At 43.9% G+C, this 12,586-nt stretch overlaps 1 protein-coding gene across 2 annotated transcripts in view; it reads left to right on the top strand.

Annotated features, from left to right (window-relative positions):
* GLS2 (glutaminase 2) overlaps positions 1-12,586 on the top strand; it is a 95,548-nt gene that overhangs the window by 71,244 nt on the left and 11,718 nt on the right. For both annotated transcript variants that reach the window (XM_033936030.1, XM_033936031.1), the window contains exons 9-12: positions 1,922-1,980; positions 2,613-2,679; positions 6,358-6,408; positions 6,644-6,820. In XM_033936030.1, coding sequence (XP_033791921.1) covers positions 1,922-1,980; positions 2,613-2,679; positions 6,358-6,408; positions 6,644-6,820 — 354 coding nt within the window. The remainder of the gene's footprint in view (positions 1-1,921; positions 1,981-2,612; positions 2,680-6,357; positions 6,409-6,643; positions 6,821-12,586) is intronic.

Here is a 12,586-nt window from a genome sequence, read left to right as displayed (position 1 = left end):
CAGAGGAGACAAGGGACAGCCTTGTCTAACCCCCCTTTGCAACCTAAAACCTTCCGAAAAATTATTATTAATATACAGTTTAGCAGTAGGGGAGCTATACAAAGTTTGAACCATTTGTATAAATCCTGAACCAAAACCAAACCATTCCATTGCTTGATACATAAAGGTCCATTCAACACGATCAAAAGCTTTCTCTGCATCAAGAGATACAGAAAAAACTGGATCATTTAAGGCTTTAGACAAATGTTATTAGAAGAATGTCTCTGAGCAACGAATCCTGTTTGATGCATACCAATAATAAAAGGGAGAGCTTTAGCCAATCGTTTAGCCAAAATTTTAGCTAAAATTTTCCCATCAACATTAATTAAAGAAATAGGCCTGTAATTTGAAACCAGAGTGGGATCTTTATTTGGCTTTGGCAAAACTATAGTTAATGATTTAGCCATGGTACCCGTAATACAATCTTTAGTAAGTTGAGTCTAATATAAATTTAATAAATGTGGTAACAGGGTAATTTGAAATGAGTCCTTTCAAAAATGTCCCTCCATTTGTCTTTATAAAATAATAATAATAACTTTATTCTTTTATACCACCATCACCAGCAGTTCTAGGCGGTTTACATAAAAGAGAAACTGGACAATTGGTGAAAAATACAATAGCACAATGGATACACTAGTTACAATCATAAAATATCCCAATTTAGATAATAAATTTATCAAACAAATTGGTCTTAACTAATTTATGAAAAGAACAATTTGACAGGGCTTGGTGAATACATTCACCCAACCAAGATTGTTCTCTCTTGTCAACGCCAATGTCCTGTCTAGAAAGGTCTTATATCGACAAGCTTTTACCTTAGGATAGGTAAATAAGTGGGAACTTCTAGTGTAAGCAGGTGTGGGCAAGTATAATTGTCCATGTGTAGAGTGTATTTATTTATTTACTTATTTAAAAATCTTATATTCTGTATCATTTACAAATCTGGGTGGCAAACAAGAAACCTATTTAATTTTAATAGCGTAAAAGAAGTAAGTGTATGCACATACTTGTCTGCTTTGCCCATCTCCACTCAAACTTCGCCTGTGTATACACCTCCTGGGAAAGTACACACCATCATGTGATTGTGTGAATTTTATAACAGGGCATTTATATGTGCATCTACTCACATACTTGATTTTATAAAATGAATCCCTTAATGTGTAGGGCAGGCTTATCCAACCTACAGCCTGCAAGCCTAACCCCGGCCCACCAAGTGATTCTTCCTGGTCCACAGAACCTTGGCAAGTCTCAAAATCTTCCCCACCACAACTCGGCTCTCTGAAAGCTTAAGCTTCACAGTGCTGGAAGTTCAGGTTGGTCTCGCTGTTTCAGGTCTCATGAGACTTGAAACAGTGAGACTAACCCGAACTTCTGGCATCGCAATACTCAAGCTTGCAGGGAGCCGAGTTGCAGCGGGAGAAGCAGGATTACCACTGTTTCTTGTTTTTGCTGAAGCCAGATAATGGGAAAAATTGGATGCAGGCTGTGGGAGGTACATGGGAGAGAGAAAGAGACTGGGTGAAGGCTGTGGGGGTTACATGGGAGAGACGGCATGAATATGAGAGTATGCATGCATGCACACACAAGTGCATCTTGGCATTCTGAATGTTATGAAATATAAAATGTGGCCTTGATAGAAAAGGTTGAACAAGCCTGGTGTAGGAGAATCACCATTATTAATATATTGCCCTTTTGCATGGGCTGGAGGGATGTTCTCTCTTCTTGGTTCTCACTGTAGACTCTAAGGTACTCTGTAATGTCTGAGTGGGAGTTGTGGAAGAGTGGGAGTCTCGATTGTTGATGGCACATCACTTGGGTCAGAGATGCTGAGCCATACAGGGTGCTGAGGACTCTTTGCCTTCTGATTCTCTCCTCCCTACAGGTGATGCAGTTCCTGAACAAGATGACAGGGAATGAATATGTGGGATTTAGCAACGCAACGTAAGAGTTCATTTTCATTGGAGCTCCGATGGGAAGAGAATGATCATCTGATGGGGGTGCAAGGACCTGGGGAAGGCATAATACTGCAAGTTCCAATGTAGTAGGGATCAGAATGTTATTCAGACTGGCTCTTCTGTCTTTGATGATCTGGAACCACAGACAAGCAAGTGATGTGGCCTTGTTTGCTCTCCTGTGCTTGTTGCCTTCTCCCTGCTCAGTAAATGGATGTCACTTGCTGCACCTGGTCGCACTGCTAGTTGAAGGAAGGTTAGGGGTGGCAAGATAGAGGCGGAGTCGTATCTTTATTCATTCTAGATCAGTGGTTCCCAACCCTGTCCTGGAGGACCACCAGGCCATTCGGGTTTTCAGGAAAGCCCTAATGAATATGCATGGAGCAGATTTGCATGCCTCATTTCCATTATATGCAAATCTCTCTCATGCATATTCATTAGGGCTAGTCTGAAAACCTGATTGGCCTGGTTGTCCTCCAGGACAGGGTTGGGAACCACTGCTCTAGATCCCAGACCTTCATGGGTAGCAAGGCAATGGCACACTCATGAGTTGAGCTGGCAGGAGCATGCAGTCAATGAGGGGATCTCACTACTAAACATTTCTATTTATTGCCTTCTTAGGTTTCAGTCAGAAAAGGAAACTGGAGATCGAAACTATGCTATTGCCTATTATCTGAAGGAGAAGAAGGTAAAGTGAGGCTGTCCAGGCACAGCACCCCTTCCTGGGAAGGTTCCATTCTCCCAGGCCCAGCACCCTTTGCTGGAAAGGTCTCATGTTCTGAGTCACAGCAGTCTTTTCTGGGAAGATCCCATTCTCTAGAAAACAGAACCCATGCCCTGAACCCTGCATATAGTGGAGCTCCATACAGTACTCTCACTTTAAACGTAGAAAAAAGTTTCCCAACTGAAGATGTCAAAGAGATAAAATATCTCCTATACGGGGTATAGGACATTGACCTTTCTAGCCTTTTGTTCTCACTTTACCATGATGTAATGGAAGACCTCCGTCTATTTATGCTTCACTACTCTCTGCTTCTACTAGGACACTTGGGAAAGGACTGGTTGGCCTTTTTTTTTTGGAGGGGGAGGAAGAAACGGGGAGAAGAAAACAGTTGACCCAACACTTCTCTTCAGTTTCCAGCTCAACTGAACCCTAGAGAAGGTGGAGTACTGGCACCAAGGTACCGAGCAGGAGTGTGCTTTGGTGCTGCTGGTCAACACTAAGCGGCTCCCATGAATTCTCACGAGAATTCATGGGAGCCATTCAGGAAGCCACTTAGTGCCAACCAGCAGCACCAAATTGCACTCCTGCTCGGTACCACTCAGCCAGAACTTGCGGCAAAGACCAACTGGATAAGTAGCGGGGCAGGAACGTGAAAAGCTCGCTCCTGCCACTACACCTCTGGACCACTAGGGATTCCAGCGGCAGAGGAGGTGTGATGAGCAGGGAGGTGGGACACAGGGTGCAGAGCCTTGTGGCCCGGCGGAGGCCTGCAAAAAGTCTGGGAGGGGGGTTGGATGGGCGCTGGACGCTGCCCCGAATATAAAGGGGCCAATTTTATGGCCCCAAAATCCCAGTTTATATTTGAGTATACGGTAGGTGGTGGTCAGCAGTGTGAAAAGCAGCAGATGAATCAAGAAGGATGAGGATAAAATAGAGGCCTTTGGATCTGGCCAGAAACAGGTCATTGGAGATTTTAGCAGGAGCAGTTTCCATAGAATGCAGAGGGTGAAAGCCTGATTGAAGTGGGTCAAGAATAGATTGAGAAGAAAGAAAGTCAAGATAATGGCGGTGAACAGCACATTCAAGTAGCATGAATAAGAAAGGGAAGAGGGAGATGGGGCGACAATTGGAAGAGAAGGTAAGGTCCAGTGAGGGTTTTTTTGGTTGTTTTTTTTAAGCATGGTGTAACCATGGCATATTTGAAGACATCAGGAACAGTTGCAGTAGAAAGCAAAAGTTTGAGGATATGACAGATAGAAGGGATGACAGTAGAAGAGATAGTGCTGAGTAGATGGGTGGGAATCAGATCAGAGGAACAGGTAGTGAGTTTGGAGGAGGAAAGAAAATGTGCAATTTCCTCTTTAGTGACTTCAGAAAAGGAAAAAAAAAAGAATAGCAGGGGTTGAAGGAAGGCTGACAGAATGGACTGGAGGAAGGAGAGGTGGAGGTGACCTGGTTGAGAACTCAAGGTTAATCTCGTGAAGTTTGTCATAGAAGTACTCAGCCATAATCTGGGGAGAAAGTGAAGGTGGAATTGGAGGCGACGTCACTTTGAGTAGAGTTTAGTGTGGCCAAGAGAATTAGGCAAATAGGTGTAATACACTCCTCCTCCCTCCATATTCGCGGGGGTTAGGGGCAAAGCTGGCCTGCGAATAAGAAATAATTTGTGAATACCTTTAGGGCCGATTCTGACCCACCCCTGCCTCCCTTCTTCTTCCCTTCTACAGCTGACTTAGGGCTGGCTCTGACCCATCCCCACCTCCTCCCGCACCCTTCCACAACTTACTGGTGGTCAAGGAGGGCAGAGCGATCTTCCTACTCTAGTCTTGTGGGAGTTCACGGCAGCCATTTATGTTTGCGGCTCTGCATGGGGCAGGAGCATAGGAAGATCGCTTCTTCCCCTCTTTACTGCTAGACCACCGGGCTTTTTTAAAAAGTAAGATGTGGAAGGGTCTGGGAGGTGGGAGGGAAGCAGGGGTGGGTTAGAGTCAATCCTAAGTAAGTTGTGGAGGCTTTAAAAAGTAAGTTGATAAGTGAGGTCCGGTAAGGGGATAAAAACCACAAATAATTGAAGTTTCAAGTGCCAAACCTGCAAATATGGAAAGGGGTGTGTATTCTTGTTTGGCAACTGAAAGAGCAGACTGGAAGAAGGTCAGCAGGAATTTGAAATGTATGAAATCGGCATGAGTATGGGATTTGAGCCAAAGATGTTCAGCAACCCAGGCACAGGAATGTAAGAGGTGGATTTTAGAGGTCAGCGATCGACCGGGTTAGCAGCGGGGCAGGAGCGCTGAAAGCTTTCTCCTGCCCGCTACACATCTGGACCACCAGGGATTCCAGTGGCAGAGGAGGTATGATGGGCAGGGAGAAGGGATAGGGTGCAGAGCCAGGCTGCCCAGCGGAGGCCTCCAATAAGTCTGGAGGGGAGGTGGGTGGGATTGATCATCCCTGTGCTGGCCCAAATATAAATCGAGACCCCCCATTTTTGGGCCCAAAAACTCCTATTTATATTTGAGTATATACGGTACATTTGCGTTGTTAAATTGCTCTCTTTTCCAATCCCAAGCTCAGGGCATTTGGGTAGAGTAGGTAGGTGCTTGACCAAGAGAGCTTACAGTCTAAGCTTTGTGTCTGAAGTAAGGGAAAACAAAATTACTTGCCAAAAGTCACAAAGATTGTCAGCAGGAGAAGAGAAGATTGTTCCTGCATGGCTGGAATTTCAGAGCCCTTCCTTGGAGCTGTTGCTGCCCTCCAGCTGGGCCCTCAGTTTGCTCACTTCTGTTCTAAGAGGGCATACCTCAGATCTTCCTTTTTGGACTCCATCCCCCAAAAATGTATACTGTATGATGCAAAATTTGTATTTTATATTTATTGAGAATTTCTATCATACAATTGAAGCAAATCCAAACTTGTACAGAAAATAACCCTTACCAATTAAACATATCTTTTAGATATAAAAAGGAAAAGAAAAATAACATCTCTGGGTGTTGTTACAAGTCCACAAATTTGAGGAAGCAAGAGATCAAGGGTGCCTTTTATAAAGCCACAGTATCTATTGCGGGCTGGCAAGGTAAATTCTCAGACACTCACTGGAATTCTGTGAGCGTCAGAGAATTTACCTCACTGGCCTGCAGTAGAAACCTCTACTGCAGCTTTGCGAAAACCAGCACAAATGAGAACCAAGTAAATACACTCTTAATAGAAAATATCTAATTAAATTAGAGCATTTCTACGTGTTAAGATTTCTTTGCAAGTCATATGTTCCTGATCGACAGACACCACTTTATTACTCAGAAATAAGGTCAGTTGAGAGGGATGGAAGAAAATATAAACTTGAGATTGATATTTTACCATACATTTACATGGAAATATAAAAAAGAATAACCGCCTGGGGCTAAAACCCTAGGCCTCATCAAAAGAAACTGTCCACTACATTTCTGTGTGGATTCTACAACATCTGGAAAGATTTGAACTTTTAAGAGAACAAAAAGTGCAAATTTGATATCTAAAATACAATTTCCATATGCAATCCCTTCATAATCTAAAATAAATCATGATGAGAGTAGCTGGTATATCTGCACCATCTGTAGTGACGCAAAACTTCGGAGGGATAAGCCGTTGTTATGTGCTCTCTCTTTACAGTGCTTTCCTGATGAGGCCGACGTGATGGCAGCTCTTGATTTATATTTCCAGGTAAGTGAGGCATTTTTGATTTAATGTTCCTCGGAACCCATTCCAAAGGATTCTTGGATCTACCAGGAAAGAAAATACCCACAAATCTTTCCTCCATTCCTCTCTTGTCTCATATTATTGTAGTTTTCCATGAATGGTGTTTATGCTTGGAAACAGGGTATTGATTAATATAATTATAGTAAGGATAAAGTTTTCTAATAAATTTTACCGTTCTCCCCACCCCCATTTCTTGTAGCTCTGCTCCATCGAGGTGACATGTGAGTCAGGCAGTGTGATGGCCGCCACACTGGCAAATGGCGGGATCTGCCCCATCACAGGAGAGAGGCTGCTCAGTGCCGAAGCAGTGAGGAACACGTTAAGTCTCATGCACTCGTGTGGGATGTATGATTTCTCCGGGCAGTTTGCCTTTCATGTGAGTGTCCAATTTCATAGTGCTTCAATATTCTTGGCTTTAGGAGGTGACAGTACCAGGGAGAAAAGTCTGCCTTAGAAAGATGAATATCCCTGCTCCCACCCTTGGCCAAGTAGGTGTGTATGATCAGCTATGGATCAGAATGGAGAGAGAGTTGAAATATGACAGAAATATTCAAGCTTAATTTGTAAATAAAAAGGAAGTGGAACTGTGCAGTCTGGAGAGGCTTGGGTGTGCCAGGAGCAAAAGGAGAAGAGGAGCTGGATTACAAAGAGTCACTGTTTTCTGCTCTGCTGCAGGCTCACCACCTATCTTCTTCCCTATAGGCTTTTTGGAAGGGAAGGTATAGACAGAGCAGAATGCCCCTGTTGTACAGGAGTCTAAAAATAATTGGTGAAACTACACTTCAGGCCTCCTAAGCCCTACAAATACAATACAAAACATAAAAAATGGACACAAAATCAAATTTTTATTTTAATGTTTTTCATAAGAACATAAGTTTTTCATAAGAACATAAGTTTTCCCTTCAGAGATCAATCATTCCAAGAAGCCAATCCAAGTAGGGTGGATCTGATTTAAATCATGGTTGTTGGGTTGTTTGTTTTTTTAAAGAAAGACTCATTCTTGCTGATATAATCTTAATATTTACAAACAGATGAAGGTTTCATTTTTTGGGAAAAATAACTGTTCAGATAAAATTTTTAATTATAATCAAATACATTCGTCAGTAGTTTGCTACAGCCTCAGCACCCTGAGGTTGTGGGTTCAAACCCTGCGCTGCTGCTTGTGACCCTGGGCAAGTCACTTAGGCCCGGATTCTCAAAATGGTGCTGGAATTGGCCGGTGCTTGAAAAAACGGTGTCACGTGCACATCACTCAAACTATGGCACTGTTTTGAGAATCACGGTCTGTGTGAAGATAGGCGCTGCAAATGTAGGCCAGGGTTTTACAGACGTATATTTCCGGCACCTATCTTCAACACAGAATCACGCTTAGTGGTGCTGAATGTTAACCCCGCCCATAATCATGCCTCTTTTGATGTTCAGTGCTGGTAAGTGTCTGTGTAGATGCACTTCAGGTGCCTTCTTTTGTAGGCATCTTGCATCACACACTTTTTTTTTTTTTTTCTTAATTATTTTTTAATGTTGTGGTCAATTATCGCTCTGTAAATGGCCAAGTAAAACCCTTAACTTAGACACTGTTTGGGCGCCTACCAGCACCCTTCAAACAGTGCTGTTTTGAGAATCTGGGCCTTAATCCTCCACTGCCTCAGGTACATTAGATAGATTGTGATCCCACCACAACAGATAGGGAAAATACTTGAAGTAGCTGTATGTAAACCACTTTGAATGTGGTTGTAAAACAGACAGAACACCCTATCCCCATACCAATCTGGCTTCAGAAAATTCCATAGAAGAGAAACAATCCTAGCGGACATTATCGATGACTGCTGGAGCAAACTAGACAAAGGAAACAATGGATTACTTTTCCTTCTAGACCTCAGTGCAAAATTTGATACCATCGATCATCCCTGCCTCTTTGCCAGACTTCCAAATATTGAAATCGGCTATTGAGCGCTTCAATGGTTCTTGTCATTCCTGACACATAGAACCCAAAGCATCCTACTAAGATCTACTCTATTGTGACCCAAACCAATAAAATATTGTGTTGATATTCTTTTTGTTTTGTGATGTTTTTTTTTTCAAAATGTCAAAATATTTACGAAAAAAAAAATATGGAGTAGCGCAGGGCGCTCTCCTGTTTCCTCTGCTCTTCAGCCTCTATTCTATATCAGACTGGTGTTAGACATTGCCTTAAAACACCAGATAAAGATCCATTCATTTGCTGACAAACCAAGACACCCAAATCTTCAAACTACACAATTGCCCCTCGGAAATAAAAAGCTGGATGTCCCAACTAAACACAGTGAAAACCAAGCTCCTCTGGATAAGGAGAGGTGACCCTGAACTCGCCCGCCTGTCGATTTCTTGTGAATCAACCCCACTGATGGCCAAAGACAAAATACACAGCTTAGGGGTGATTCTTGATGGTAACCTTTCGCTCTCTGACTGTATCTCCCAAGTAATATCTACCTTGTTCTACCTCTGGCAACTATGGAAAATCAGATGATACTTCTCCCAGCTACTCTATACCTTTGTCTTCTCCCTTATGGACTACTGCAATACACTTCTAAATGGGTTCACTGCAAAAAAAAACCTCCATTGACTACAACAAGTACAAAATGCCACTATCCAACTCCTGAAGAATCTCCATATACGAGACCCGATCACCCCAGCATTGCTTGCTGCCCATTGGCTGCCTATTGACAAATGATGTATATTGTCACGTGCTAGGCCCGTACCTAGGCCAGTAGGTACTAGTAGTGACCAATTTAGAATCGGTTATGTTTTCCTGGAAATGGGAAACCCCTTCAGGGAGATACTACATAGGTCCAAGTCCAGTGTAGCTGACCTTACTGTGGTATTAAGAGTCACCCCAAACAAAGCACAGTGTTCAATAACAGTTCTGAGATTTTTATTCTGACTCCTGAACTGGTCTCAGTTCAGGATAAACAATTTCTCAGGAACCCCCCCCCCCCAACCTTTCTTTCTGTTTGATCATAGAGTATAAATCACTTGTTTTGCATCTGGGCTTTCAGTCTCAAATAGGTAAGTCCTCTTCACCAGGGCACTATACCATTGGCCACTTTAATCTTAGAAACATAGAAGATGACGGCAGAAAAGGGCTACAGCCCATCAAGTCTGCCCACTCTGCTTACCCACCCCCTGTCTATGCCCTAATGACCCAATTTCCTTATCTTGACCCTCGTAGGGATCCCACATGGGTATCACATTTATTCTTAAAGTCTGGCACGCTGTCTGCCTCGATCACCTGCACTGGAAGCTTGTTCCAATGATCAACCACTCTCTCTGTGAAGAAATACTTTCTGGTGTTGCCATGAAATTTTCCGCCCCTTAGTTTGAGCGGGTGCCCTCTTGTGGCCGAGGGTCCCTTGAGAAAGAAAATATCTTCCACTTCGACACGTCCCGTGAGGTACTTAAATGTTTCGATCATGTCTCCCCTCTCCCTACGTTCCTCGAGAGTGTAGAGCTGCAATTTGTTCAGTCTCTCTTCGTACGAGAGACCCTTGAGCCCCGAGATCATCCTGGTGGCCGTCCGCCGAACCGATTCAATTCTGCGCACTTCTTTACTATAATGTGGCCTCCAGAATTGCACACAGTACTCCAGATGAGGTCTCACCATGGCCCTGTACAACGGCATTATGACTTCAGGCTTTCGGCTGAAGAAACTTCTATTGATACAACCCAATATCTGCCTTGCCTTAGATGAAGCCTTCTCCACTTGATTGGCAGTTTTCATGTCTGCACTGATGATTACTCCTAAATCTCGTTCTGCTGAAGTCCTAGTTAAAGTTTCTCCGTTCAAGAAGTACGTCCTGCATGGATTTCCGCTTCCGAGGTGCATGACCTTACATTTCTTAGCATTGAAGCCTAGCTGCCAGGTTGAGGACCAACTTTCCAATGTAAACAGGTCCTGCGCCATATAATTCTGTAAACTGCATTCAATTACTATATTACATAGTTTGGCGTCATCGGCGAATAGTGTTATTTTACCTTGAAGCCCTTGAGTCAGATCCCCTAAGAATATGTTGAAAAGGAGTTGACCCAGGACCGAGCCCTGCGGCACTCCACTGGTCACCTCTGATGTTTTAGAGAGGGTACCATTAACCACCACCCTCTGAAGTCTGCCACTCAGCCAATCATTGACCCATGCAGTTAGTGTCTCTCCTAACCCCATCGATTCCATCTTGCTTTGCAGCCTGCGGTGTGGGACACTGTCAAAAGCTTTACTGAAGTCCAGGTACACGACGTCCAAAGACTCCCAAGTCCAACTTTCTTGTTACCCAGTCAAAGAAGCTGATGAGGTTGGATTGGCAGGACCTACCCTTGGTGAATCCATGCTGACTGGGATCCCGAAGATTCCCTTCATTCAAGATTGTGTCCAATTTGCTTTTAATTAGTGTTTCCATGAGTTTGTACACTATTGATGTGAGACTCACCGGTCTATAATTCGCAGCCTCTGCCCTGCAACCATTTTTATGCAGAGGAACGACATTAGCTAATTTCCAGTCCAGGGGAACTTTCCCCTTACTTAGGGAGAGATTGAATAGTTCAGCCAACGGTTTCGCCAGGACATCGCTCAATTCTCTGAGCACTCTTGGGTGCAAATTGTCTGGTCCCATGGCTTTGTTCACCTTGAGTCTTGCCAGTTCAGTGTAAACTTCACCTGGTGTGAACTCAAAATTCTGAAATGGGCCTTCTGTGCTTTGTGTTGCCTTCAACTGCGGACCGTGTCCCGGTGCCTCACAGGTGAAGACTGAGCAGAAGTATTCATTCAGTAGTTCGGTTTTATCGGAATCTGCTTCCACGTAACTTCTGTCCGGTCTTCTAAGGCGTACTATCCCGCCTGTGTTCCTTTTTCTGTCACTAATATACCTGAAGAAGGATTTGTCCCCCTTTTTAATGTTTTTTGCCAGAATTTCTTCCACTCTAAGTTTTGCCTCCCTAACTGCCATTTTGACTGCTGTAGACCTGGTCCTATATTCTACCTTTGCCTCTCTTTTCTCCGTGCGCTTGTAGGAGAGAAACGCTTTTTTCTTCTCCTTAATGAGGTGCGAGATCTCCACGGTGAACCATTGGGGTTTATTGTTTCTTTGTCGTTTATTTACTGATTTTATGAAGCGGCTAGTTGCTTCATGTATGGTTGATTTCAGTGTTATCCACTTAGCTTCTACATCATCGGTCTCCGCTTGGTCCTGCAGTGTCCGATGGACGAAATCTCCCATGCGTGCGAAGTCTGTGCCCCGGAAATTGAGTACCTTTGTTTTCGTGTTTGATCTAGGGAAGCCTTTCCTAAGGTTGAACCATACTATGTTGTGGTCGCTGGAGGCTAGCGTATCTCCTACTGAGACCTCTGAGACGCTTTCCCCGTTGGTGAGTACCAGGTCGAGGATCGCCTGGGCCCTAGTGGGCTCCGTTACCATTTGTTTGAGACGTGCTCCCTTTATGGAGGTTAAGAGCCTCCTGCTACCGCTGGTTGTCGCTGAAAATGAGTTCCAGTCTGCATCAGGCATATTGAAATCCCCTAGCAGTACAGCTTCTCCTCGTAGAGTGATATTCTCTATGTCTTCAATTAATTCTGCGTCCATATCTTCCAGTTGTCTTGGGGGTCTATATACCACACCTAGATACAGGCATTTTTCTCTGCCTCTTGCCAGGTTTACCCAGAGGGACTCCCCGGTGTACTTGACATCTGTGATCCTGGTGGTTTTGATGTCCTCTTTAATATATAGAGCTACCCCCCCCCTCCTAACCTGCCCTCTCTGTCCTGACGAAGAAGATTGTAGCCCGGTATAGCCATATCCCACCCATGTGAGTCCGTGAACCAAGTTTCAGATATTGCCACCACATCTAGGTCGGCATTTCTTATTTCAGCCTCTAATTCTAGAATTTTGTTACCTAAACTGTGTGCATTGACATACATGGCCCTCCATATCTTGTGTTTGCTAAGTCCCTGTGAGGCGTATCCTACCCGAGTTGGTGTGACTCCTAAAGAACTGTTTACAATGTGGGTACTTACCTTAGACATGGAAGCGGAGTTTCGACTCACCTCATCAGGATAATTCCTTTCTGCACTAATATGTGAATGGGTACCCTCCCCCGACTTACCTAGTTTAAAGCTCTG

The sequence above is a fragment of the Geotrypetes seraphini genome, chromosome 3 (genome assembly GCF_902459505.1).
Source record: "Geotrypetes seraphini chromosome 3, aGeoSer1.1, whole genome shotgun sequence".
Taxonomy (NCBI): Eukaryota; Metazoa; Chordata; class Amphibia; order Gymnophiona; family Dermophiidae; genus Geotrypetes; species Geotrypetes seraphini.
Note: the sequence above shows the minus strand (reverse complement) of the source record. Positions and strands in the feature narration are given on the sequence as shown.